This window comes from Dermochelys coriacea, chromosome 3 (genome assembly GCF_009764565.3).
Source record: "Dermochelys coriacea isolate rDerCor1 chromosome 3, rDerCor1.pri.v4, whole genome shotgun sequence".
NCBI lineage: Eukaryota > Metazoa > Chordata > Testudines > Dermochelyidae > Dermochelys > Dermochelys coriacea.
The window spans coordinates 29,413,250-29,440,657 of record NC_050070.1 but is presented as its reverse complement, the minus strand read 5'-3'; the positions used below and the strand labels follow the sequence as shown (position 1 = coordinate 29,440,657).

General features: G+C 40.7%; 1 protein-coding gene across 2 annotated transcripts in view; it reads right to left on the bottom strand.

The window, feature by feature from the left end:
• ROCK2 (Rho associated coiled-coil containing protein kinase 2) overlaps positions 1 to 27,408 on the bottom strand; it is a 160,427-nt gene that overhangs the window by 92,614 nt on the left and 40,405 nt on the right. For both annotated transcript variants that reach the window (XM_038395924.2, XM_038395923.2), the window contains exons 2-3: positions 4,125 to 4,206; positions 1,937 to 2,037 (exon numbers count right to left, since the gene is read on the bottom strand). In XM_038395924.2, coding sequence (XP_038251852.1) covers positions 1,937 to 2,037; positions 4,125 to 4,206 — 183 coding nt within the window. The remainder of the gene's footprint in view (positions 1 to 1,936; positions 2,038 to 4,124; positions 4,207 to 27,408) is intronic.

Sequence of the window (27,408 nt, the reverse complement as noted above, 5' to 3'; positions counted from 1 at the left end):
CCCGGCTGCCAGGTGTGGCAGGGAACCCTGGCCACCAGAGATGGCAGACAGCTCTGGGCTGCTGCAGAGGAACCCAAGCTCCTGGCCCCCATGGGTGAGCTCCCAGCCCCTGCGGGCAGCGGGGGATGCCCAGAGCTGCAGGCGACGGGGTACCCTGCAGCTGCCCTGATTGAAGTAGTGTGGGGATCCACAGATCCCCATTTTGTCAAGGATATTTTTAGTAAAAGTTAGAAACAGGTCACTGACTCCGTGAATTTTTCTGTTTTGCCCGTGACCTGTCCATGACTTTTACTAAAAATATCCGTGACAAAATCTTAGCCTTACCCATGAGTCATGCAAATGTTGTTACAGTTGCTATTTTCGTTCTCCCATTTATCTTCCAAACTATTATTTCATTTTGGAAAGCATCTTAGGCATATTTCGCATGTAAGAAATTATCCAAAAAAGTTATTCTATTTAAACTGCGACACAATTTTTTTTAGTTACAGTAATTTTAATGAGGAATCCAATATCTAATTAAGACAGCAATACATCTATTACAAAGTATAGAGATAGGGGAATGAAAACTTTTTCTAATTATTTTAACCAGGGCAATTTGTATTTACTGGTCAAGACATATCAAATCTAAAACATTTCTTTTTGAAAATTAACCTAGCTTGCTGCAGGGGAAACCAGCAATACAAATAACAAAAGTTGTCACGAACCTTATGTGCATGCCCTGTTTTTTCTTCAACATTCTATTTGTTAAAATACTCTGGATAATTTTCTTGACTCTGTTTTTATTATTTCACCAGCCTTGGGAACGGCTAGCAGTTTTATAAATGGACTATAAGTGTCTAATTTCATTGCAGCTTCTCTAAGTATTTCTACATCCTTTCTTGAAGTGTTATTTTGTAACTACTTACAGCAATGCTTCTTGGCAAAGAGCAAACATTCTTTTTTTCCCCTCTTCTTCATAGAAAAAACAACTATCACAAAGCTGTGAAATTTATAGGCACTTTCCAACACGGATCCCAGCTGGTCCTACGTCTATTATAATTACAACAAACTTTTAAAATGAGAAGTTGGTGAAAACATATATATAAAATTTAAAGTAGGTATTTTAGAAATATTACACACACACACACACACACACACACGCGCGCGCTTTTAATTTTAAAATGGTTGATTTATCTTACAACCACACTTGGCAGCCTTGGATACATCAAAATCAATTGCAAAGGAAACTATGGATGACCCAAATCAGCAGATGAAGTGTTCTCCAATCTCATCTTTATTTAAATTTCTAAATAGGTATTTACATTGGGTAATATACCTTGAAAACAAACTATTTGCATTTTTAAATTAGAAACAAAAATTAAGAAAAGAAATTTGGAATAAAAACCTTGTATATAAATAGTATTAATTGAATGCATTATAAAACCGTTGTCCCACGTACCGAGAGCAAGAGAGAACTGTGGGGAAAGCCTTCTTGCTGCACTATTGACACTTTACCAACAAAGGAAGTTTCATGATACTATTACATTATAGTGACCATTTGTGGCCAAGAAAAAACATACCTGGCAGAAGCTAAATACTCTAAAGCTGCCCTAGGTAAGGGAAACAGCTTTTCAGTTCTTTCCCTTGCAAACCACCGTTATGGTAAACTATTTTTGAGGTCTTATTTTATGATCTTCAATACACTACTAAGCTTCAGCACAGGAAAGTGTGTTAAGGATATAATGTGAATATTTAATTCCCTTTGATTTTTATGTCACAAAGTTTATATTTAACAAGGAATTTGATACTAAATTACAACAAGCAGAGAATTAAAAAAAATAAATCCATGTTTGAAAATATGCATACTTTCCATTAAAAGCGTGGCACTAAGTGTATCTAGTTGGTGCAATAAATCTAGCTGACAAGTAGTAATCAGATGATGAGTAGACATTCTTACCAACTGTACTTCTCCAAAAGCGCCTCTTCCAATCACCTTAACAACATCATAGTCTTCAGCTTTCATTTGTAAAGCTCGAATTTTTTCCACAATTTTCTCATCTAAAACAAGTTTAAAGAATGATGTCATAAAGACAGATCTGTAGCAGTGTGTGAATAGCTCTGGTAATATTTGTCATCCAGACAGTAAAAACAAGCCATCTGAACACAAAAGTTAAAATTTGCAACTAACTCCTACATTGTTTTTAAACCATTTGCTCAGAATTAAAAGCCATAATTGCAGTCTTTTTGGTATTTCTTGGTAAACAGGTGAATGATCATCTCTTCTTAACTGTGAAAACTAGTACTATTCTGATTTCAGTTGTATTCTACCTAATGCCTTAAAAACATACACTTTTCAAGCCTCCAGACACATTTTAGCAGCTAAAGACCCAACACGTCAACCTTGAACTTTTACTCCTTTGCCACCTGCTGTGCTGCCACCATCCACTAACATTCTTTTGATGAGGGTGGAATGTTAAAGTATCTAGCACATTCAGCAGCATAGCAGGTACAATCTGCCAGGATATACCTGTGAGGTTCAATAGCCATCCAGTGGTTAAGCATACTGAATATATTTCTTTCACAACAAATATACTGAATATATTTCTTTCACAACAGGACCAGAGAAGAGTCTCTGGTCTAGGAAACCTTCGTGGTTCTTTCTTGGGGTTGCTCCTTTCCAGTCCTTCCTTAAGCAGAAATTCGCAGCTTTTCTCTTTAGAACAGGGCTGTACTACTTTCTCCCTACCCAGGAGTCTCCCTAGCTCTCCTCCATGGAGCTGGGTCTGTTAGTCAGATTTTTCTAGGACCTCTCAGGCCTCCTCTCTGGAGCCGAGTTGTATATTAGCCAACTGGGGGTCCTTTACCAGCTTCTGCCCCAGCTAGTTCCCTTTCCTTAATCATCATTCATGTTGCTCAGCAAGCCAGCCTTTCACTGCTGGTATCTCCTGGCATCTGTTTTGCTGTGAGAAGAGGCAACCTTTATGCTAGTCCCTTTCTCCCAGGTCATCCTCAGTTGGTCATGTGAGAGGGGAGCTTTGCCCCACCCTCTCTGCAAAGCTCCCAGCATTAAGTCCTTAAAGAAACAGTAATGGGATTTCCTCCTGAACGCTTCTTACCCCAGGACTGCTTCCTCTCTTCCAGTGTCTCTCAAATCCTTGTATATATAATCAGATCTTTCAATCTCTTAAAGAGCCATGCCACATAATGGGGTAGGCAGACTATTAGGCCATACTACCCTTAAGGGACAGATAGCCAAAGGAATTTTTGCTCCCCAGACCAATGTAAACATTAATGGAATTATGGTTCCTCCTGTTATTCCCAGGACACTTTAACATTTGAAAGGAGTGGGTATCCCCTGAGTAGTTGCAAATCTCCCCCTCTCCCCACCCCACCAAGTTTGAGTTCTAGTTTAGAAAGCAGTTTTAACTAAGCTAGTTATAAAAACTGCATCAGCTAGCACAGCTTTGTCTATACTGCAGCTCCAATTCGTTTTAAAACAAGACTGAATTTTTGGGGAAATGTTCCTTCCATAGACAACAGCTATGTTTTGAAGTTGTTTAAGAGAGTATCATAGTAAGTTTGTTATTTACATGGCAAAGATGCACCTAAAACAAACATTGCAACTAAACAACCATACTTTAAAATCTATTTAAGATGTGGTAGAAGGACTTGTCTGAACTAAAAGTATAGTTTTATTGAAAAATTTACATGATAGTGTATGCCATTCTGAGTAATTACATACTTATTTTCTGCAAATTACAATAGAACCTCACTAACTGCAAGACTTCTGAATTACTGAATTTTGCAATTGGTATTTAAGCAAAAGATAAAATAAAGTAAGGATAATACATCCTAAAAATACTCATTTCACCAGTACAGTTTTAATTATTGATAATACTTTAGTACTGATCAGTATATTTGCAATACATTTGTAAGAGTAATGAAATTTTAGTAATGAAACATCACCATAGCAATGAGATCTCAAGTATCTAATGAGAAGGGAATGCTGTTTTTATAGTACAAGCTCTATTTTGTGGTGATTAGCAAAGCACACATAACTAATGTATAGTATTTCTGCCCATTCAGCTTCCAAGACTGTTATAGTGCAATCATGACAACATCAACCATATTTAAGAGCAACTTACATCTATTTAAGAAATTATCTATGTTCTTGTTTTTCCTCAGTGCTGGAAAATCCAGATCAAGGACCAAAGAATTCAGGCCATCCTGAAAAGAAATAAAAATAAGTTAATTGTAAACATGTTTCTAGAATTTCAAAATTAACCCCTCTCTCTTAAAACTATTGTAATAAGTATGGTTCTATATTACTCAAGCACAGACTACAATCCCATTATGCAAATATAGTTATCTTAATGAACGCAAAAGGATTGCACAGGCGCGAGGACAGCAGCATGTGTTTTAGAATTCTCCCTCACTCAAGAAATCGTTTCAATGGATTTCTGATCATGAATTCGGACTCCCTAGGACAAGACAAACCAGAACTTCCTTACATCTTAAAACATTTTTGTTCTTTGAGGCACAGTAAGGCAATCCTCATTTTGAAATCAATTGTACAGAATAACTGGTTTCAGTAACTTTTATGAATGGGAAGCAAAGAGCTCCCCAAAATCTAAGTATAATAGAAGTCCAAAGAATATTTATAGAACAGAAAGAGGCTAATAAAAAAAGTTTAGTTATTGAAAATATTTCTTTCCCTTATCAACACTGAAGGGAAGTGGGACAGGTGAGTGAGAACCTAATCTAGAGAAGGAAAAATGAAAAATTTCTCCTCTAAAGAAATCAGATTAATTGGATTCCTCTCTTAGAAACCAAAGCTCAAAAGGCCGTCTCCACAAATACATAAATTGTCCAATCATGAAGAAACAAAAACTGTTAAAGGAAGTTTCATGTATTTAGAAGAATCAGAGGTCATCCAAATCCCCCATCCACAGAAGCAGGCAGGAGAGCGATGGGGAAATACTAAATCAGGTGGGAAACAGCCAAAAGGTAGGACCAATCTGGTCCTCAAGATGAGCAAAATGAAAGATTTGTGCTACAACACAGATACAAATACAAAAGAACACATATTCCTTCTCATTAGCATAAATTCACAAGTTAGGCCAGATTTTTGGTCCAGAAAATGTGATTATTAGGGCTGTCAAGTGATTAAAAAAATTAATTGTGATTAATCATTGATTAATCGTGCTGTTAAACAATAATAGAATACCATTTATTTAAATATTTTGGATGTTTTCTACATTTTCAAATATATTGATTTTGCTTATAACAGAATACAGAGTGCATGGTGCTCACTTTATATTTATTTTTTATTACAAATATTTGCACTGTAAAAAACAAAAGAAATAGTATTTTTCAATTCACCTAATACAAGTACTATAGTGCAATCACTTTATCATGAAAGTTGATCTTACAAATGTAGACTTATGTACAAAATTATGTACACTCCAGAGCAGTGGTGGACAACCTGCGGGCCACATGCGGCCCGTCAGGATAAGCCGTTGGCAGGCCACGAGACAGTTTGTTTATATTGGCCGCCTTCCCAGTTCCCAGTGATCGCGGTTCGCCACCCACCACTGCTCTGGAGAATACCAGCACAAGAACCACTATCTTGTGGTTAAATGTACTGACAAAAAACTTGTTAAATTCCTAAATTTTACCAAACTGGTATTCTTCAAGGAAAAAGGAGTTTGTATACAACTGACCTGCTATGTCAAAAGAACACAGTCAATATAACTCCTTATGCAGGAGATAATGTTTTTTTTTTTTTCAAAACAAGATAGTTCAGATCATTGGACAGCCTTTATTACATTCATTGTATTCAATCCTCAATATTGTAAAACATTAATGATATACCTCACCATAGGAAAATACATAGGTAAGTTTAGGCTCTGTGTACTATGATGAACTAGCATATGTTTAGAAAAGCAAGAGGAGTGAAACCTGATGATGAGGTGCAGACACTCAACTCAGGAGGCTAGGATATCACCTTGCAATAATGAGGTACACAATGTTCACTTGGGAACCTCAAATATTCACACACTGCCAATGCAAAGAACTAAGCAGCAGAGGGATTATAAAGCACCTGTGTTTAAGGTTCTCCCACTCCTTAGAAACAAACATTAAGCACTGCAAGAAGCTCACTAAAATACTGTCATACTTCTTAATGCTAATCAACTACTCAGCAAGTTCTTGAAGGCACTAAGAACTGAAGATTTAGAAATGCAGAAATTCAAATAGAGGGATTCAAATATAGTGGAACAGAGCAAGTGTCTGCATGAAACCTTTGAAACATGTAGTCATCCCATAAGGTCTTTTGAAAGGTAGAGACTAATCTCTGAGCTGTTGGATGTCCAGCCTGCAATGCAGCTTCAAGTAGTAGGAATAGCACATTAAGGGTATGTCTACACTGCAAAAATAACCGCAACACCTAGTCTCAAAGCCCAGGTCAACTGACTCGGTCTCACAGAGCTCAGGCTGCATGGCTAAAAATAGCAGTGTAGATGGTCCTGCTCAGGTTGGAGCCCAGGCTCTGAAACTTGGCATGGGTAGAAGGTGAAGAATTGCCTAATCTGTTAATTTATGTCTTCCTAGAGGCTTTTCTACATGCAACATAGGAAAAACTAGACTTGTCACTGGGACCCCAACTAAATCTGTAACAATACTAACAAGATTTCTACAGCCTAAATCCAATTATGTGTCCACAATTTCCATTGAAGTTAATGGGCATTGCACATACAATTAATTTATCAGCTATGTACATATAAAAGGAATAAAACTTGGATAAATTCTATTACTGGGTGCGCTATAGACTGAAGTATCTTCCTCTGAAAAGCTGTGTCTGCAGATGAATACATCTATCTTGTGTTGTCTGATGATGGTACGAGAGCAAGGCCATATTGCTGCTTGCATCTCTTTTCATAGGAGTCATGAAAATTTTCCACCTACAATGGAACTACTGGCATATTTGATGTTTAGATCAGTAGATTTTTCTTTGCCTTTTGTAAGATTCTAAGATACCTGCCTTAATCCAGTTATCTATGGAGGAACTGGAAGTGTTCTGCATTAGACTGTGTGATGATAATAAGGATCTCAAAGTCTTAAAGGTTTCAGCCTTCTTTTGATAGATGTTATGGGCACCACATCTATCAAAGTTTATGCTATCTATCTAGTTTATGCTAATCTCTCCCTTTGAATTCAAAGGGTTAGATGGAGGAATATAACAACATCATTCTGGTCCATGACTAGGGCTTCCAGGTACTACAGTAATAGTATTTATGGAATTGGGAGTTTTGTTTTGGAATAAAAGGCTAAATCAGCCCTCTGTGGCTCCCCTGACAAATATTCCAACTCTGAAATTCTCTTATGGTCAGATCAGCATTGTGAAAAAGGTTGCTGGACACTACACTGGAAAGTAAATATAAATGATACTGAGTTAGGGGTATCAAAAGGAAAGTGATGATACAGCTGAAAATACCAAGTCCCAGTTGTGACGGGTTCCCCCTGAGATACCACTTGGGTACCACTGAGCACTCTGACCCACCAGCCTGGGCTCCCTCTCACACTGTGCTGCTGTGACAAGCTGCAAAGCCCTCCAATCTTGCACTTTCACCAGCATTCACACAGATAGGGACACACCCAGCTGCAGTTACATGCAGGCTCTCTAACCACCAGCCTTCCGAGCCTGGGACCCCAGAGCAGTACCGTCCTGCCCTGGTCAAATCTGGCCAGTATATGGGTTTAACACCCAGTCCGCCTCTCCCTCAGTGTGAAGAGAACCATGCACACTTGTGATAACCAAGCTGAGATTTTCCCCAGACACCTTAGTCAAATGCACACTGGCCTGGATTAAAAAAGTTTATTAACTACAAAAGGATAGATTTTAAGTAATTATAAGTGACAGCAACAGATCAAAGCAGATTACCTAGTAAATAAACAAAAACACAAACTGAGTTTAACATACTAGATAGGTAGGATATGCATTAGCAAATTCTCACCCGAATGATAAACAGGCTGGAAGATTCTTAAAGCACAAGCTGCCTTGGCTTTGCAGCATGGGTTTCCCCGGTTTTCATACACAGGCTAGAAATCCCGCTAGCCTGGGACCATCACTTCCCACAGCTGAGTCTTTGTTCCTCGGGTGTTTCCAGTAGGGTGTTGTTGTAGGGAGAGTGAGGTACCATCATGATGTAATTTCCCCCTTTTATATCTTCTTCTCACTTGCTAGAAAGCTCTTCTGCTGTGACCTGGGTCAAACAGTCCCCATTGTGTGGTGCTATCTCTGAGAGGTTTCTATCATACAATTCCTTGTGCTTGTGTGCAATTCCTCAATAAGCCATTAAACATTTTTTGGCCTTTTTACTGTTGTACCTGAAAGGCTGCTTCTGGGTGTTTTCAACCTCACGTTTCAGTAACGCATACATAGTCAAACTTCATAACTTCACATACAATGACAGCACATATAATCCAATGAGATATTAATGTCTAGCAGATCAAGACCTTTACACTGATACCTCACATGGCATACTTTGTACAAAACATATCCTAATTATATGACAGTGGTGAATAAGGGGGAGCCATGGTGTCACACCAGTTTCCCCAAAGGAAGAGGAGAAATAACTCCTGATCCATTTGCTTGCTCGTAACACTGTTTAAGGCTGTCACCGCTAACTTCCAGAAGTTTGACACAATCGTACTTTTTGAAGGAACTGGAGACGCAACTGAAGCCATACTCTTCGATGTAATCTCCTTGTGAAAAACTTATGAGAAGCCTTAACTAACCATAAATATATAATATACCACCACAAACATGCAGATTTCAATTCTGTAATTTCTACCTTTATAAATATGCTATCCTAGGTATTGCTATACCAGATCATACTCATAATACATCTAGTTTAGCGTTCTAATCTCTAATAGTGGCCAGTACCAGATGGTTCAAAGGAAGGCACAAGAACCCCTGTAGTTGGCAGCATGGTATGTTCACTAAAAATTTAGATAATCCATTTAAACAAGTTTTTTTTGAAAATTACTGACTAACACTTCACAGACACTATTTGTAATCTGGCACAATAACTCACTTACTTATATGAATCAACATTAACCATGTACAGAACTATGTGCAATGTAGTTTATAAAACAAACAACCTTAAGCTACTCAGCAAAACAAAAACATAACTAATAACAGTCAGATTTAAGGCTGTTCAGAATGGGTAATGTGAAAGGGAGACAGGTGAGGTTAAGAAGGGGAAATGATTATCTGAGTGCAGATGGGGACTGTCACTACCATTTAATAGAATCCAGCACAATGGGGCCCCAATTGCAATTGTGTACCACAGTGATTGGCTACTATGGACTACCAACAATACAAACAATGGGGCTACAATTCCATAAGGCGTTTTGATGATGCTGGAAATCTCAACCATAATCTGATTTTGTCATTCCTCAGAAGCCCTCAATTGACTATAGATCCATAATTGAGCCTGAATTTATCTTAGATACAGATCAGGGATGTTCATTACTAAATGTACCTGCATAGACTCAAAAGTAAAACCTGTTCTTTTCCCAAACATCAACAGTCCTCCTAACTCCACTGCTCCCTACGTGGACCCGTATCTCCTGCTTGCTCTCCATTTATTGTCACAGTCCAGTTCACCGTAACTGCACCCATATGTCCCTTCAGTGGTCCACCAAAGGCACCCACTCGCAGGTTGCACCTCCCCAGTCATTGCCTCTCTTGCATGGAGATTGGCATCTCATTCCCATCTGACTGGGGTATTTGTAGGCTGCACTGTTCCCTGACTTCACTGTGTTATTACCAGCAGAGACAGGCTGGGCTGCCCAAGCCCACCTGCTTGGTTTTTCTTCAGAGACAATTAAAACGCTGAATTGCTGTAATTATAAGTTACTGACAAAGCACTTCTTATACAAGCCTATTTTATCCTTAAGGTAAAAGGATGACGGAGAAACATATCAAAAACAATAAAAGAACCTACACTCACGCTAATAAGCTTACCAGAGAACATCCCAACTCTAACATAGGTTTTGAAGGACTGCTGCCAGAGCCTCACCCAAGGACTTTCCTTTGTGATCACAAATTCATCACAGCTCCAGCTCAGAACAAGCACACAGTCTTATGGGGCTTCAGTAGCCCCAGTCTTTCCATCCTACCCTAAGGATTGGGGCCCTCCGTGGACCAGAGGTCCTGTCCATTTGCTGGATCAGGAAGAAGGCCCTGAGCCACTTTAAAACCAGGCTATTTATCCAAAAATCCTTTCTTTGTCTGTTGGTTCCTGGAGAATCCAGTTTGCACTAGCATATGTGTACCACTCCAGGGGTTGGCTTCAAAGAGCTGATAACAGAAAAAGTATATTAGCATCCCCCTCCAACTAGAGAAGGTACATATAATTCCACAACACATACACAATTACATTTTTAATACAATGGGCCCTCAAAGGTATTAACCCTAATTTAATAAGGTTTAACTTAAGACGTTTCTCTTAATTTGATAAGGTTTATCCAGGATATTGTCAGTCTGTCACAGTCACTGTAATTTGTTTTTTTTAAACTACTACTCCAGAATCTGTACAAGCTGGAAGAGAATTGAAAATTACTTTTGGCTATTTATGACCTGCAAGGTCATTCTGCATTATATTTTGGGTGGGTTTTTTTTAAATGCATGGATTAATATGTTCTATCTATATCCTATTTATAGATCCGGGGGAAAAAAGGCATCAAATTATATATTTTAGTGATGCTGTACTAGAGGGTCCATACAATTGTAACAGTTAAATGTAAGTTATCAACATCACACCGTGACATTGTTAAAATGTCTGAGGGTGATGGGGTGTACAAGGCCTTTCAGATCCTCCAGATGGCCTTGTGCTTCTTCAGCACTCCACCCCAGAAAAAAGGCAGTAGAGTGGGGTCCTCCTTGCTGCCTAAAGAGGTTGCAGGGAAGGCAGCCAGTCAGAGCCTAGAAGGTTCAAGGAAGGACCCTGTTCCTGACTGACTGAGGAAACCGCAGCAGGGGGACAGAGCAGTAGCTGGCTGGGACCAGGAAGAGTGGAAGGCTGGGAGACTCCACAGGTACAGAGACTGTGGAGAAACACTGCCTAAGCAGAAGTAGGACTCTGAAGCTCTCCAGGCACAGAGGCCTGCGAGAAAGAGCCCCCCCAAAAAAGGCGAGAAACTTGTTATAAGCTCACCAGGCAAAGGAGCCTGTGAGAAAGAACCCTGAGAGAAGAGGACAGAGATTGTTACCGACTCTCTAAGCAAGGAGGCCTGGGAGAGATGCTGCTTAAACGAAGAAAAAGCAGAGGACCCAAGAAGCTGATGGGACAGAGTGAGAAGCAACCCAGGCAATGCAGCAATAGACAATAGTGAAGGAATCACCAGGTGCCTGCTAGTTGTAGGGTCTCTGGGTTGGGACCCAGAGTAATGGGCGGGCCTGGGTCCCCACACAGGCCAAGGATGCAACAAGTTTTGGTTGGCACTCAAGAAGGAGGCAAGTGCTTAAACAGGCCGAAAGACAGGACTCAGGACTTTGGGGAGGGTCAACCTTTTGTTGGACTATGCTACCCTGGAAGGGGTTTGTTTTCCATTTGTTTCACATACAGACTGCATGCGACTTGGCTGAGTCACTGAAAACCCACCTAAAAAGAGAAACTGCCAGCAGAGGGCATCAAAAAAAACAAAAAACAAACAAACAAAAAAAAGAACAGGCCAGCACCTGGCCAGCAAGAGACACTCACGAGTGGCCACACCTTTACATTTATGTCTAGGAGCCTTCTCTTCAACCCACCAATTCCTATATTTTATGAAGATTGTAAAATTGTATCACTTTAATTATACCAAATGTACAATGATTAGCTCTCTCTTCTCCCAGCTTTCCACAAATTCTGTTCATAAAAATTTAAACAGCTTTTACATGTAGCTTTTACATGTACATGAACAGTCATAGAAACTGAGATGAAAATTATGCCACCTAGATCACTAGAAATCTTCCTAATTTCTGATGTCTATCATCCACAACGTGCAACAACAAAATCAGGCCTGGCGAAAATAAGTAGCATTTCAAAGTCTAAAGTTTATCCTTGAAGTTGCATGTTTGTTTTAGGTGATATTTATAAAAAGCGTGTTGTTGTTTTTGTTTTTCTATAAAAGTAGAAGCTAAAAACAAACCCAAAGGCCAATATTTCTGTGTTTTTGCTTAATCCTGGGAGAAGTGATAGAAAGTCTTGTAAAAATTCTTTCAAAGAAAGCAAATTTTAAGGTTCACAAAAACATTAAACAAATACGAGGAGTCATTTCAAATACATGTTAACGTTTATTGTATGAAAGACCTCTCTATATTTTAATACTTGACCAACTGATGTTTTAAGCTCTAAACTGTTGCTGAAGGGTGTCTTTCACCTAAGAGCATTAAATTTGTATTACATTTATGAACATTGATGAGCATGCCTGGGTCAAAAGATTATACAGTAAAACAGACCATCCAAACTGAAGATAAGTAATCCAGGAAATGACATCCTCTGTCTAGGCCTCATAGATAAGTCATTCCTACCAGGAAATATGTTATTAAAGTGATTTCACTGTTCACTTCCTCTTTCTGTTATTACAAAAGGTTTAAAGCCATCAGAACTAAAAACAGCAGGAACCAAACACACACAATGTTGGCAAAAGCAAAGGCAACCCCAGTCCTATCAAAAAAGATCTATTTGTGTAAATTCACTTAAACACACTTTATATTGCATTTCTCCAGCAGACAAATCTCAATTAAAAGTTTTTTTCAGCATTCTCCTGCATCAGAAGAGAGGATTTCCCAGAACAATTAGCCACTAGGAATCCACTTTGAAAGTAGCCCTCAATTTTGCCTTCTAAGCAGGCATCCTGTACAGTTTGAAGACCTAAATAAGTGGAGGAAAAATTAACTAAGGAAAAGCCCTGGAAACAAAAGAGCTAAACATATGTGTTGTTCACTCTGACAAAAGACAACTGGGGAGAAAAAAGAAGCCACAAAATAGCCAGTCAAGTTCTCTGCTAATATACATTTCAAGAAATCCCACTGAAATCAGCACAGAATCTGGCCTCACCTGTGTTGGCACTTAATTCTAAAGTTATAATGGCTGGTTGAGCCTGTTTGGGGTTTATGCCTTCATCAACTCTGTTCAGTTGAATGGCCTGGCCTACTCAGATTTAGGCCCCGCCATACTATGAGCAAAAAAATTGGTAGAATCCAAAACATCTTTTCACAGTACCACCAGGTACAATACCAATTACATTTTTAGTGTTTTCAATTCATAACTAATCTAGAAAACAAAATCATCTTGGTGACTTAGAAGCACAGCTACTGATAATATAAACTCCTAAAAACAGAATAATCACTTTTTAAATGACAAGTTTCAGAGTAGCAGCCGTGTTAGACTATATTCGCAAAAAGAAATGGAGTACTTGTGGCACCTTAGAAACTAACAAATTTATTTGAGCATAAGCTTTCGTGAGCACCCCAATCCCCAATTTTGTGAGCATTCAGGATCCACCATACAATTTCCATACCCAGATGTGGCCCTAGGGCCAAAAAGTTTGCCCACCCCTCTTCTAGAATGTTTCCAAAGCAAAATAGTAAGTAGAGGTATGTGAAGGAAGTGATGAAGGGGGCTAAAATCCCGGAAACATGTACTGTTGGGAGGTTTTCTTGTTCTGGAAGACTATTTGAAATTTAATAGTTTTTTTTCAGATTACATTATTTGAGTTTTAACTGTATGGAATCTGGTAGTTTAGATTTGTGACTAAAAAGAAATGTATTCAAATATATCTGAATGTAGTCATCATCTACAAGTAAATACATATTTAGAGATTAAAACCATGCAACATAGACAATAGGTTTCAGTGAAATGTGGTTCTTCTCAGATTTTGCACCTGGACAACATTTAAAACAATTTTCAGGGGTTATTTATTTATTTGACTATTGGGGGGAAAAACATCTTGATTACCATTTATAGTACAGTAGCACATACAGTCACCACTCACATCCTCTTAGGCAGTGTACACATAAAGAGATACAGCCTCTGCCCTAAAGAGCTTACAATGTAGTTTAAAATGGAATTTACAGATGAACAAAGTAAACAAACTGGAGGAGACGGGTGAGAAGGAGCAGCAACAGTATATTCATAAACTTACTTGTTGAACACAGGTTTTATAGATAATTAATACTTTCAATATTACAGTGTTATTTAGCAATAAAGACTCTAAAAAAAATTATACATGTACTTTAGCCAGAAATACTTCAATTAAATATTATTTCCACTTCTATTACATGTCACCATTTGTCTCTTCCCACAGCTCATCTGCTGCCATTTTTGTCCTCAGACTCCAGCAATATAAAATAAATTCTAGGTCTATTTTTGCTGTGACAGTGCAATCACAGAAGATTCAGTCATCTAGTATAACCTGTCCTGAGCCAAATGTCACTATATATTTATAAATTCCTTAGTTGGTTTTAATTTTTGATTTGGCATTGCTCTCAAAAGAGTAGACAAGCATAAAAATGCACTGAGTCCTAAATTAAAAATGTTAAATAAATACATAAACAGTATTAAGGGTAATTTCTTTCCTGTTAATTTGGTTTCTCCAAGGTTTCCAATAGCATAGCATACAACAGGCTTCAGCAGAAGGACACAGGAAAGCAAAATAATTCTGATTATTACTCTACCACATATGTAACTGGCTGTATCAACTCAGTTGAAGGCTTCCCAAACAACCAAACTGAATTTACACTCCAAAAAAATTAAAACAAAAAAAATCAAAACTAGAAGTAGAGTTGGAAAAAGAGAAACTAATGTTCAGGTTTCAAGTCGTACAAAGTATTCCTTTCCAATGCTGACAAGTCACAAGATATTGATCAAAAATTTTAACTGATCCACCAGTTTAGTAAAGCTTGCTATATTCTGGACAATGGTCCAGAATATAGCAAGTGAATACAGAAAGTTTCAGATCAGACTACAGTACAATTTTAATCTCTAGTAATATTGGTAGAACAAGACTAGAGTTTTAACTGGAACGTTTCCCAGGTAAACTGTATACTTAGGTAAACCATTATGGTCTAAACAACTAGCTTAGAGTACTATGAATAAAGACCCACCAATACATTTTACAAGAAGCAAAAGAGTGTAGTTTAAACAAAAGTATATGCCACTACCCGTTTTAAATTAGAAAATGAACAGATTAGCAGCAGCGGGAAATAAAAAACCCTTTTTATTTGCACACTAAAATGGAAGCATTATCAGCTAAGAAGCAGAAAACTCCTTTAATCCGCAGAACTTTACAATAATTATGATACACTTATTGATAGAAACATGTATAAGATTTTGTTTATAAAATTTTAGAAAGGAACTTGGTTTACAAAGTATGTTTTAACAATTCTATTTAAATTAATGTCTCAATTTTTGGGTAACTGGTATCAAAAGTAATTACACTGTTCATAAATATAAATCACACTTAATATTTCAAATTTTCTATTTAAAATGGAAACCGCATATACCTTGCAAATGTCAGATTTCAAAAAACCCTTTTACAAAGATAAAAGTGCATTCACAAAGATTCTAATTTCATACTTAGCATCTACTACATTAGGAATTTAAGGAAAATTAACTGGGACTACATTACATCCCTCGGTTCAACATGTGTTCAAGAAAGTACCAAACTTCCCTAGGAACCTTAGTACAGCAGTTAGATTCACTGCTAATTTTCTCTCCCAAGAAGAAAAAGCATATGTTGTTCAAGCACATGCATGTGAATATATGTTTAATACATATTCCTATAAATACATATTCAGGCATTTTAAAAAGATATTTTCTTTTACTAGAGAAGTTTGTCAGACATATTTTATATGCCAAACTCTGCACCAGGACTGCTCCAGTTGTAAGTGTAACAGAAACACTCCAGCATTTGAATCATTCTGACATGTGCTGCAATGTAACATCCTAGGCCTAAGGAACAGAGGAGACCTTCTGCAGAACACTACTCCTGCTTCAGTACGAATGGAGGGCACATTTTTGGGGACTGACAATACTGATCCCTGCTTCCTAAGTAAAAACCAGAAGGACTCTGTGAAAAAGATAACCTCCAAGGAAGTCAAATTGGCATTTCCAACAGTCAATAGCTTCAGGCAAGGCAATTAAGAGGATACTGGTCCTGACTTTCATTTTCGTGCCTACTGGAATTAGAAAGGGAAGAGAACACATTACTTCATATAACAATCCCAATAAAAAAGGATTCATTTTCCATAGCCTCCTCTCTGGAGCAAAAAAGATTCAACTTCCTCTTGGTGTTTGAAACAAATCAATCTGTGGAATCTCCCATTACTGGAACACTGCCTGAGAAGCTCTGCTGTTAAACTCCCACTCCTTCAGAGACAGGATCAGCTATTCATCTTGGATATTAAGTTGCCTTCAATGAGGAAAGCACTGTTAGGGGCCAGTTTTCTACCTAATAAAGGATCCAAAAGGCTGCTTACTCTCAGCTGAAAACTGTTCCAGACGCCCTGAGAAGAATTGCTCTCTATTGTTAAATTTAGTAGAGGAGTGGAATCGACAAAAGAGCTGCTTGCCCTCTGTTAATTTCTGTAGGCTTAACTCTGACAACTAGATAAAGCCAGAAGCTTTTCTTTAGCCCTTGCTTTGATTATTGCTTTATCCAGTGGCTAACCAAAACTTTTCCCTTTGCATTTGGACGAGTCCATTAGATGCATTGCCCAAAACAGCAGTCAAAGTTGTCTTGAAAATACGGATGTTCCCATACATTTAGCCACAAAGGACAGGGCATGAATGAGACACTGGAAACAAAAGCTGCAGGCAATGGAAGTTAAACATAGGGTAGATTTAAGGTCTTTAACCTTCCCTGAAGGATCCTCCAATTAGAAGCTGGTCCATGCCAAAGAAGTAGAAACCACAGAGGTGCAGAGGGTCACAGAAGATCATTTCTTCTGAGGGAGGTTTCAATTCTTCTATTTGTGATTATCTTATAGGGGTGGGTGACCTATTTGTTCAGTAAAAAGCCCCAATTTGGAAGAGATTAACAGTCTGCCTTTGACCTGGCTACAGCATAAAACTTCTAGGTTTATTTATTTGGGTGGGGTGGGGATTATGTCTCTTTATAATTGCTGGGTTGCTCCCATTCAGAATTAATTCCATATTTGATCATGGGAGTGGAGAATTTCATATCCTGTCAGATGCATATTTTGCTCAAGATTGTGAAGTTGCTGGAAGTAAAATAGACATACCTTCTCAAAATCTGCCGCAGGAGAGATTTGGATCCCAGCAGCATTTATACACCCAACATAACCACAGCAGTGTCAACAGCAAATTATATAGAAGGCACTAATGAGCACTGGTGGAAAGTTTCCTATGAAGCACTAAAGGAATTCCCAAAGAAGGGCAAGAAAAGGAGTGCCAATTAAGGCTGCTTTAAAAAAAAAAAACATAAAAAACAGACTAGAACTTCAAAAAACACACTTCACACACACACTACACACACACACACACACACACACACACACCCCTTTCCAGTCATAAACTTGAGAGAATTATGTAACCTATCAATAAAAAGTGTATTTGTTCATGCGAAACACATTTGAAACAGAGCTAACTATCCAATCTGGCTTCTGGCTAGCTGCTGCCTCAATTCTCCTCACACAGGTTGAATCTCCCAACATTCCAATCTGGTTTGGTTGCTACAGTGACTTTGGCCTCTTGCTAAAACATAAAAGAAAACTCCACTCTTTATGGATAGACCCAAAGTCCAAAACACAAACAAAACAAATGAGTCTTGCACCCCAATATCAAACTGGGCACAGGCCGTCCCTCCAGACTTGAACAAACTGTGGCTTTGGGAAGGGGGACTGCCTTCTCTATGCTCTTGATGCTCCTTTTGTTGGTGCCCACACTGTGTGGAGGAGGAGAAGGAAGCAGCATAACTCAGCTGCAGAGGGGAACCAGGGACAGGCAGGGGGTTAGATAAAATAGCGGCGGGGGGGGGGAGGGAAAAGAGGAGACAGAAGCAAAAGGGACCAGTTGAATGAGATGTACTACTAAAGGACACGGGCAGAAGAAACACTAGCCATTGGAGCATGCTTCCTTCCAGAATATGGACTTGAATTTATGATCACCGAGTGTCAACATTTTTCTGCTAACTATCAAATCATTTGTATAAGTCTCTCTCTCTCTCTCTCTCTCAGCTCTCAGGAGCTGATGGAAAGGATAACAGCCTACTACTGCTATAATTTACTCTGCTAGCTCTAGTTGCAGAGGTCAGAACTGTGGATTTAAGAGTTTCAGTGCTACTGATAACCCATGTGAGAATCAATATCATTTTACATGACTGAACGTGTTTTTTCAAAGGTTAGGGAAATACATTAAAAATAGTTTAAAAGAACATTAAGGTTTCAAAGTCAGGCACTCAACATATAGGAAATGCCAGAATTAAGTTTACCTGTGAAATTAAGGATCCCTGTGCATAATGTTTTGTCATGTAGTCTTTAATTACATGATGTGACAAAGTTCCTCCTCTGCCTTGGTGGGCCTTGCGCTTATTGGCGGATTTGCTCGCCTCAGAGATTCACGGCAGCCCTCAGTTTGGCCACTTTTGCTAGTGGCTCAAACCTACCGTTCACTCAGCTAACCTCATCACTGGACGGCATGGGGAAAGGGAGGAGAACAACCCCCGCAGTCTCTGCTGACCCACCTAGTGGGTTAGGGGACAGGCCAGGGACCTTCCCCTCTGGTGGGACTGGGGTGACCAGACGTCCCGATAAAATCAGGACTATCCCGATATTTAACCCTTTGTCCACGTCCTGATCAATGTACGACCGGGACGCCATTTGTCCTGATATTCAGGTAAGGAGGCAAGCAGGAGGGATGCACTGACCCCGTGGGTACTCTGGGGCTGAAGCACCCACAGGGAAAAATTGCAGCCAAGTTCCCCACTCCTCGCCTCCTTCTCCCACTAGTGCTTCCCGCCGCCCAACAGTTGTTCAGCGGCGCTTAGCACTTTCCAAGAGAGAGGAGCGGGTCTGCGGCAAGTTCAAGGGAGAAGGCGGAGAAGAGGCAGGGCAGGGGCAGGGACTTGGGGGAAGGGGATGGAATGGGGGCAGGGCGAGGGCGGTGCAGAGGCGGGGCATGGGAAAGCTCCGTAGAGCGAGTGGCAGGCTGGCGAAGAGCTGAGTGGTGGACAAGTGAGCAGGTGTTGAGGCGAGCGATGGGTGGGGGACTGAGGAGGGACGCAGCAAGCCAGCGACAGGCAGGGGGATGAGGAAGGGCGTGGTGGGGGGGTCTGTGTGGGGGCAGAGCCTGGGAGGAGCAGGGGTGAACTGTGGGCGGGGCTGATGGCACCCTAATGGGTTCCGATATTTTAGTATGGTGATCTGGTCACCATAGGTCGGACCCCCAGTCCAGGTCAACTCCTCTTGGATCAAATAGGGAGTTGAGGGGGATGGGGGGAACCCAGGCCCACCCTCTACTCCGGGTTCCTGCCCAGGACACCGTGGATCACAGCTGTCAACAGTGTTTCCTGTAACAGCTGCACGACAGCTACAACTCCCTGGGCTACTTCCCCATGGCCTCCTCGCAACACCTTCTTTATCCTCACTGCAGGACCTTCCTCCTGATGACGCTGGTACTCCTAAGTCCTCCAGCAGTACACCTTCTCACTCTCAGCTCCTTGAGCACCTTACTAATTGAAGTGAGGTACTTTTTAAACCAGGCGCCCTGATTAGCCTGCCTGTCCTAATTGAGTCTAGTAGCATCTTAATTGGCTTCAGGTGCCCTAATTAGCATGCCTGCCATAATTGTTTCCAGCAACTTCCTGGAACAGCCCTTATCTTACTCATGCTTAATCTGGGGCTACAGTATCTACCTTCTATCACTCTCCTGTAGCCCGACCCTGTCACAATGATCAGAAACTATTCTTTCCACAGCACTCCAGCCTCATTCAGTGCACAGGATAGATAGTGCTCCTCAAATGAATCTGAGTTGTACAGCAAAATGAGGCTGTTATCTGTTGGACCCCTGCCTTATTTATTGCAGAAACTGAAAGATGCAGTGAATGAGGCAGTCTCATGGTTATTTAGATTCTATTCCTGCCTCTTCCAAAGAGTCCCTATGCGACACTGGGCAAATCGCTTAAACCAAACTTTTCATGGGCCATTCTATGAGTTCCTCATTTCTAGATACCACACCAGGGCCTGATCTGAAGATGTGCTGAGCACTCCCAACTGTAACTAAGGGTAAGTCAATGGGAATTATGCTTTCAATATCTGAAATGCTACATCATGCTAAGTACTTTGACAAAATTAAGCCTTAGACATCCCAAGCTGGGCACCCAAAATTAACTAACACTTTTTACAGTTTTTGGCCTCAACTCCGAGCCTCAGTTTCTCATCTGTAAAATGGGGGAAATGCCATCATTTTACCTCAGAGGGGTGTTGTGAAAGAATTTCATTTATGTTCATGAAATATTCAGATACTATAGTGATAAGCCCCATAGAAAAATCTATGAGGAAATTAATTTTTAGCATCCAATCCCACTTTAGGTTCCTATAAAATACTGTATGTTGCTGTCCTCTGATATAAAAGACCAGACAAAGACTAATATTTTTACTATGTCAACTTACGTGAACTTTAGGTACCTCATTTAAAAATACTGGGGGTATTTGGACCTAAATTGTTATTATGGAAATAAAACTGCAAATCTACATTTGAACCTAGTTGGAGATAGATTTGTATTGCTCCTTTAATAAGAGCACATATAGCAAATGACAGTTAATTGTTAACCAGGATCTCTCTGCAATTATACCCCATTTTTTTAAGTGTTAGGTAAACAAATATTTGGTGAACTACTATTATGGCCAGTTCAACTTATCAGCCCATTGATTTTTTTCTTAAAATGATACAAGCACAATAAAGTATTGTTTGAACATAAAAATCTTTTAATAATGCAGAAATGAATAGCAATAAAGGTCTTGTAAGTAATGCTGCATTTTAAGCCAACTGCAATGACTCCAACTTTTATAATATTACACACACAGAAACTCCATTAAAAGAACATTAAGATTGCATACTCAAAATTTAAGAAATGCCAGAATTAAGGTTGCCCATGAAATCTTGTGCACATGTATTCTGATTGTCTACAATCACGTAATTAAAGACTATTTTTCCCCATAGGAATCCCCATCCTGTGCTCTGAATGAGGTAGGATGGATGATATCCACTGAAAAAGAGGTTACTTACTCGTATAGTAACTGAAGTTATTCAAGATGCGTTGTCCCTATATGTATTCCACTGTGGATAAATATGCATTCACTCCATGTACCCAAGAATGGAAGATTTTTGCAAGCGGTGTTCATTGGCCTGTGCTGTTCTTCTCCTGGTATAAAGGGTGGTGCAGACAAACTGCCTCTCCAGTTCCTTCTCTACCATGAACGATGAGTAAAGGATCCAAACCAGAGGAAAAAGAGGGCAGGCGGGGGAATACAGATAAGGACCACACATCTTGAAGAACTCCAGTTATCATACAAGGTAAATAATGTCTCTTTCTTCTTCATCCCTATGTGAACTCCACTGTGGGTGACGGACAAGCTGTAATCATTGAAGAGGAGGGTGCAAGGACCCATGCAGTACAGATGAATGAAGGACCACCGCTCCAAAAGATGCATCAGTTGCAGAGGCTTGGACCCATGTGCAAATGTTTTGTGAATGTACGTACAGAGCTCCACATTGTAGTTTCACAGATGTCAACTAGTGGCATTTCATAAATCGCAGCTACTGAAGCTGCCTTGGCTCTGGTATAATGGTCCTTCACACCTTGCAGAGGAGGGTAACAGAGGAGGATACAGCCGGAAATCCAAAGTCTCTGAGCAAAGATTGACTGTCCCTTCATCTGTTCTGCCAATGAAACGTATAGGCTAGTGATTTCCTAAATGATTGTTCTTTGTACGTAGAATACCAACACTTGGCGAACATCCAGGGAATGGAGTCTTCTCCCCTCATTAGTAGCACATGGCTTCAGAAAAAAAGACAGGTAGGTATATTGTCTTGTTTATGTGAAAGGCTGAGATTATTTTGGGGGTGAATTTTTGATTTTCTTAATGAAACCATATCCTTACGGAAAACTGTGTAGGATGGATCACCCATAAGGACTCCTAGTTATCCAATACTTCTAGCCAAAGTGACAGCCACTAGAAAGGTGACCTTCACAGACAAATGGAACAGTGAGCAGATCACTAACGGTTCATAGAATCATAGAATATCAGGGTTGGAAGGGACCTCAGGAGGTCATTTAGTCCAACCCCCTGCTCAAAGCAGGACCAATCCCCAAATAAATCATCCCAGCCAGGGCTTTGTCAAGCCTGACCTTAAAAACCTCAAAGGAAGGAGATTCCACCACCTCCCTAGGTAAAGCATTCCAGTGCTTCACCACCCTCCTAGTGAAAAAGTTTTTCCTAATATCCAACCTAAACCTCCCCCAATGCAACTTGAGACCATTATTCCTTGTTCTGTCATCTGCTACCACTGAGAACAGTCTAGATCCATCCTCTTTGGAAACCCCTTTCAGGTAGTTGAAAGCAGCTATCAAATCCCCCCCCCCTTCTTCTTTTCTTCAGACTAAACAATCCCAGTTCCCTCAGCCTCTCCTCATAAATCATGTGTTCCAGTCCCCTAATCATTTTTGTTGCCCTCCGCTGGACGCTTTCCACTTTTTCCACATCCTTCTTGTAGTGTGGGGCCCAAAACTGGACACAGGACTCCAGATGTGGCCTCAAACAATGTCAAATAGAGGGGAACAATCACGTCCCTCGATCTGCTGGGAATGCTTATTCTTATACAAAATGCCATTAGCTTTCTTAGCAACAAGGGCACACTGTTGACTCATATCCAGCTTCTTGTCCACTGTAACCCCTAGGTCCTTCTCTGCAGAACTGCTGCCTAGCCATTCGGTCCCTAGTCTGTAGCGATGCATGGGATTCTTCCGTTCTAAGTGCAGGACTCTGCACTTGTCCTTGTTGAACCTCATCAGACTTTTTTGGCCCAATCCTGATTGACAGTACCAAGTTAAGATCCTATGTCAAAGCAGGATTAATTACTGGAGGGAAGAGTCTAACTACACCCTCTAGGAAACATACAATCACTGGATGGTTGATAATGGAATGGCTGAATAATTGTCAACTGAAGGGTAGCAGATGCTAATCACCGCAATGTGCACTTATAGGGAGCTACAGGAAAGATCTGAAGTCTTCAAAGTAAGTAGAAAGTCTAGAATATAGTGGTAATGTTTGATTCTTCTGGGGGCATCTGGAGATGTTGAGCTCAAATAGAAAATCTGTTCCGCTTATCCAAAAAACACTTTGTGGTGGATTTCTTTCTACTATTGTTAAGGATGGCTTGAACTACTATTGAATATGTCCACTTTAGATTTGATCCCCATTCAAATACCAAGCTGAGAGGTGGAGGGAGTCCGAATTGTGATATCTGATCTTGCCCTTTTCCTTTGTTGAGAGGTCTGAGAAAGACCAGAGATAGATGGATGGGTTGACAGCTGAAGAAGGTTGTAAAATCAAAACTGTCTGGGCCACCTGAGAGCGATGAGGATGATCACCGCCCCATTCTGCTACATCTTCCTGAGAACTGAAGGTAAGAAAGATATGGGGGGGGGGGGAAGGCATACAGTATTAAGGGTCCCTCCCACAAGATTAGGAGGGCATCCACTTTGGAGTCCTAACCTTGCAATCCTCTGAAGCAGTGTATCTTGGATTTCCTGTTTTCTTGTGATGCAAACAGGTCTCAAGAGGGGAATGCACATTGCCTATGTACGTTCACCACAGAATCGTGCAGCTCCCATTTGTGGGGAGGGATAGCTTAGTGGTTTGAGCATTGGCCTGCTAAACCTAAGGCTGTGAGTTCAGTCCTTGAGGGGAGCATTTAGGGATCTGGGGCAAAAACTGGGGTTTGGTTCTGCTTTGAGCAGAGGGTTGGACTAGATGAGGTCCCTTCCAACCCTTATATTCTATGTTTATAATGAGGTGTCTGTTAAGACTGTCCACTAGTGTATTGTGTAATCCCAAAATGTGTATTGCTGATAAGATGATCTGGTGATGAAAACACCAGTTCCACAGACTGACCACCTCTATGTACAGGGGTGTACAGCTCATTCCCCTTTGCTTGCTAATGTAGAACACGGTTGTCATGTTGTTGGACATCACCTGAATATGTTAGGATTGTATGAGCAGTAAGAATTACTTTTTTTGAACAGTTCTGGACTCTAGGAGGTTTATGTGCACCCTGGTCTCTTTGCCCTTAGGTAGTAAATGCCCTGAATAAGTGATATTATATTTATGCTAAAGCTATACATTTGTAAGTCAGCTATTTCAACACATAACCAATAGCCACTGACCTCGAGACTATGTTAGCTACATCAACTGCAGCCTGTAGAGATGTTCTAGCCACCAATCTACCCTCCTTAATTAGGGTTTGAAATTGTGCTCTATCCTCTGGAGGGAGAGCTCATCTCTGAATTCTGAAACCTTTTAATAGTTGACAAAATCATTCTTATACAGCAAGGCCTCGTATTGGCTATTCAGAATTTCAGGCTGGTGGACATGAATGTTTGGCCTCTTTATCTGAGGGAGTGGACCTCAGGTGCTTTTACCCTTTCAGTGGCTGCATGAGCCATCAAAGAGTTTGGGCCAGGATGAATAAATAAAAATTCTGTTCCCTTGGCTGGGGTGATGATTCTCTTTTCTGTGCTCTTGGAAGTAGGTGCACATGTTCCCGGAGAATGTCACATGATTCCAGGACAGCCTTGTTAACGAAGAGCATCACTCCACTAGATCCTGTACTCTGTAAAACATCCAGGAGTCTGAGGTGTTTCCTGCAGAGGAATCTGGAGCTCATCCACAGCTTTCCTCCGCAGGCCTTGAAACCGTTTATGGTCATCTGGTGGGGATGGTGAGGCGAGAGCAACTACCTCATCAGATGATGATGATACTCCTGTTAGGGGGAGTACCACTGGATCTGGCTCTTCTTCCTCCTCTACTATGGGCTGCTGAGAAAGCTCTAGCTGTTCTCTGGAGTGGGGAGGGATGGTGTAATTCCCCATGAAAATGTACCAATACTTGATATCACATGTAGGAGTCCCTAAGTCCCCAGTAATGCACAGAATACAAGTGATCCCTGGGGACCATCTTTACGAGGTCATGACAGGGCCTAGGAGATTCTGGATCCTCTATCTGGGCTCACATCTCTCAGCAAAGGTGATGTTGGGTCCCTCCTCCATATCAGATTCCTCTGAAGAGAAAAATGTGGACTCAGTTCCAATGGTATTGCCCTCAATGCTCTAACAAGTACATAAAGTAAGGGATCAATCTCTCTCATAGTATTCATGGTCCAGCACTGTTAGGATCTCCTTTGTAAGAACTGGATCCAATAGAAAGGGGGAATTCTGGGTCCAGAAAGACAGATATCCTCCAAAGTGGTGTTTCTTTCAGTCCTAATTGGAATGAAGAGTTTTCTCCCTGTGCACTTTCAGAGCTGGTGTAGAAATGCTCTTGAAAGCCAGTGTTTCCTTTTGTGCTCATGTCAATACTAGCAGTGCATGGCATTTTCTGGTGTCTTCTGTCAGTACCAATAGTTGTCCCAGCCTTGCCTCATGTCGCTCTTTGCTCAATATCAATGGTGCCGATGTGGAGGTATTTTTATTTTTCAGAACCTGTGGGTTGGTATGTGACCCCTATGGGCTGAGAAGTCCTTAGCTCTACCTTTTTTTGCCCCTGTTTCAGACGTAGCTGTGCTAGATGGTGTGTTCATTGACACCTCTGCTCAATATACAGGAGGGTCTGCCCAGCCTGGATAATACTGGGGCCTCATAACACTCTCCATAAGATGTTTCCAAAGTTTCAATTCCCACGTTCGCCAGTTTGGCTGGGGCACTGAGCAGAGACATGAGCTTCTTCAAGCAGGATAGGCACCTCTGAATCATCGCTGACTAGCAGGAGAAAGGATTCTTGAAGCCCAGAGTCCTGGGCATAATCTAGTCCCATAAGGGCGGGCGGGGGAGTGCGAGCTCCTGAGGGGGTCCCATGGGGGGGGGCGCGCACGAAGGGGGTTATCCCCAGAGTACTAACTAAATCTAAACACCTATCAAATTTTTATATTTACAAGTGTGACAGTCTGTACCCTTACGTTCACCACTTTTCAAACTATCATAAATCTCATACAAAAGTTTGTCTTGTGAGGTATCATTTGAAAACTCAATCTGCTGAACATTATTGTCCTGATGAGAGAAATCTTTTTGCTTTAAATTCACTTAGCTTGCTAAAGTAAGTATTAGCTTGTGTTTTACCTTTTATTTCTTTGTAACTAATTCTGACTTTTATGCCTCATTACTAAAAAGTTAAGATTTTTGTCATGGATTTTGTTAGTAAAAGTCACGGACAGGTCACAGGCAATAAACAAAAAATCATGGAAGCCTGTGACCTTTCTGTGACTTATGAAAAATACTTTAGGGGACATGACTAACAGTGGGAGCCCCAGCGGGGACTGACCCACTGGTCCTGGGCCGCTTACCCAGCAACAGCGGCCACTGCTTCAGCCCTGGGCCATTGCCCTTGCAAGCAGGGACTGACCACTGGCCCCGGGGTGCAACTCTGGTGGTGGGGGACACTGGTACAGCAGCCCCAGGCTGCTGACAGCTGCTCCAGTTCTGCCACTGCGGCAGGCTGAAGCCAAAGAAGTCACAGACGTCTGGTAAAATCACAAAATCTGTGACAGATTTCTAACCTTACTCATTACTTATAATCACTTAAAATCTATCTTTCTGTAGTTAATAAACTTGTTTTGTTGTTTTATCTAAACCAGTCTGTCTGTGTGTGTGTGTGTGTGTGTGTGTGTGTGTGTGTGTGTGTGTACCTTCATTTGGGATAACAAGATAGGTGTATATCATTTTCTATTAATAAAATGACAGACTTTCTATGAGCTTGTATTGTCCAGAAGGAAAAAACTGGTGCACGTTTCTGGGACTGGGAATTTGCTGGTGTTACTCTGCAATATAATTCAGGAGTGACTAGCTAAGAGCACTCATATGATTGAGGCTGTGTGAGAACAGGCCAGGAGTGGTTGTTCTCATAGTGAAGCAGTGTGAAAGGCACCCAGGTTGAAGAACTGAGGGGACACAGCTGTCCAACAGTCCAGACTGTACCCTGGGTAATGTCACAACAATAGTTACAGGTTGAAGTCAGAGGATCAGTTCTGTGGACACTGGAGGGTCTCAGACCATGTGGTGATAGAAACTAACTGGAGAGATCATCGATCTGTACCACCCCTTATGCCCTTGGTCTGGGGCACAAGATGAGGAGAGCAGGCG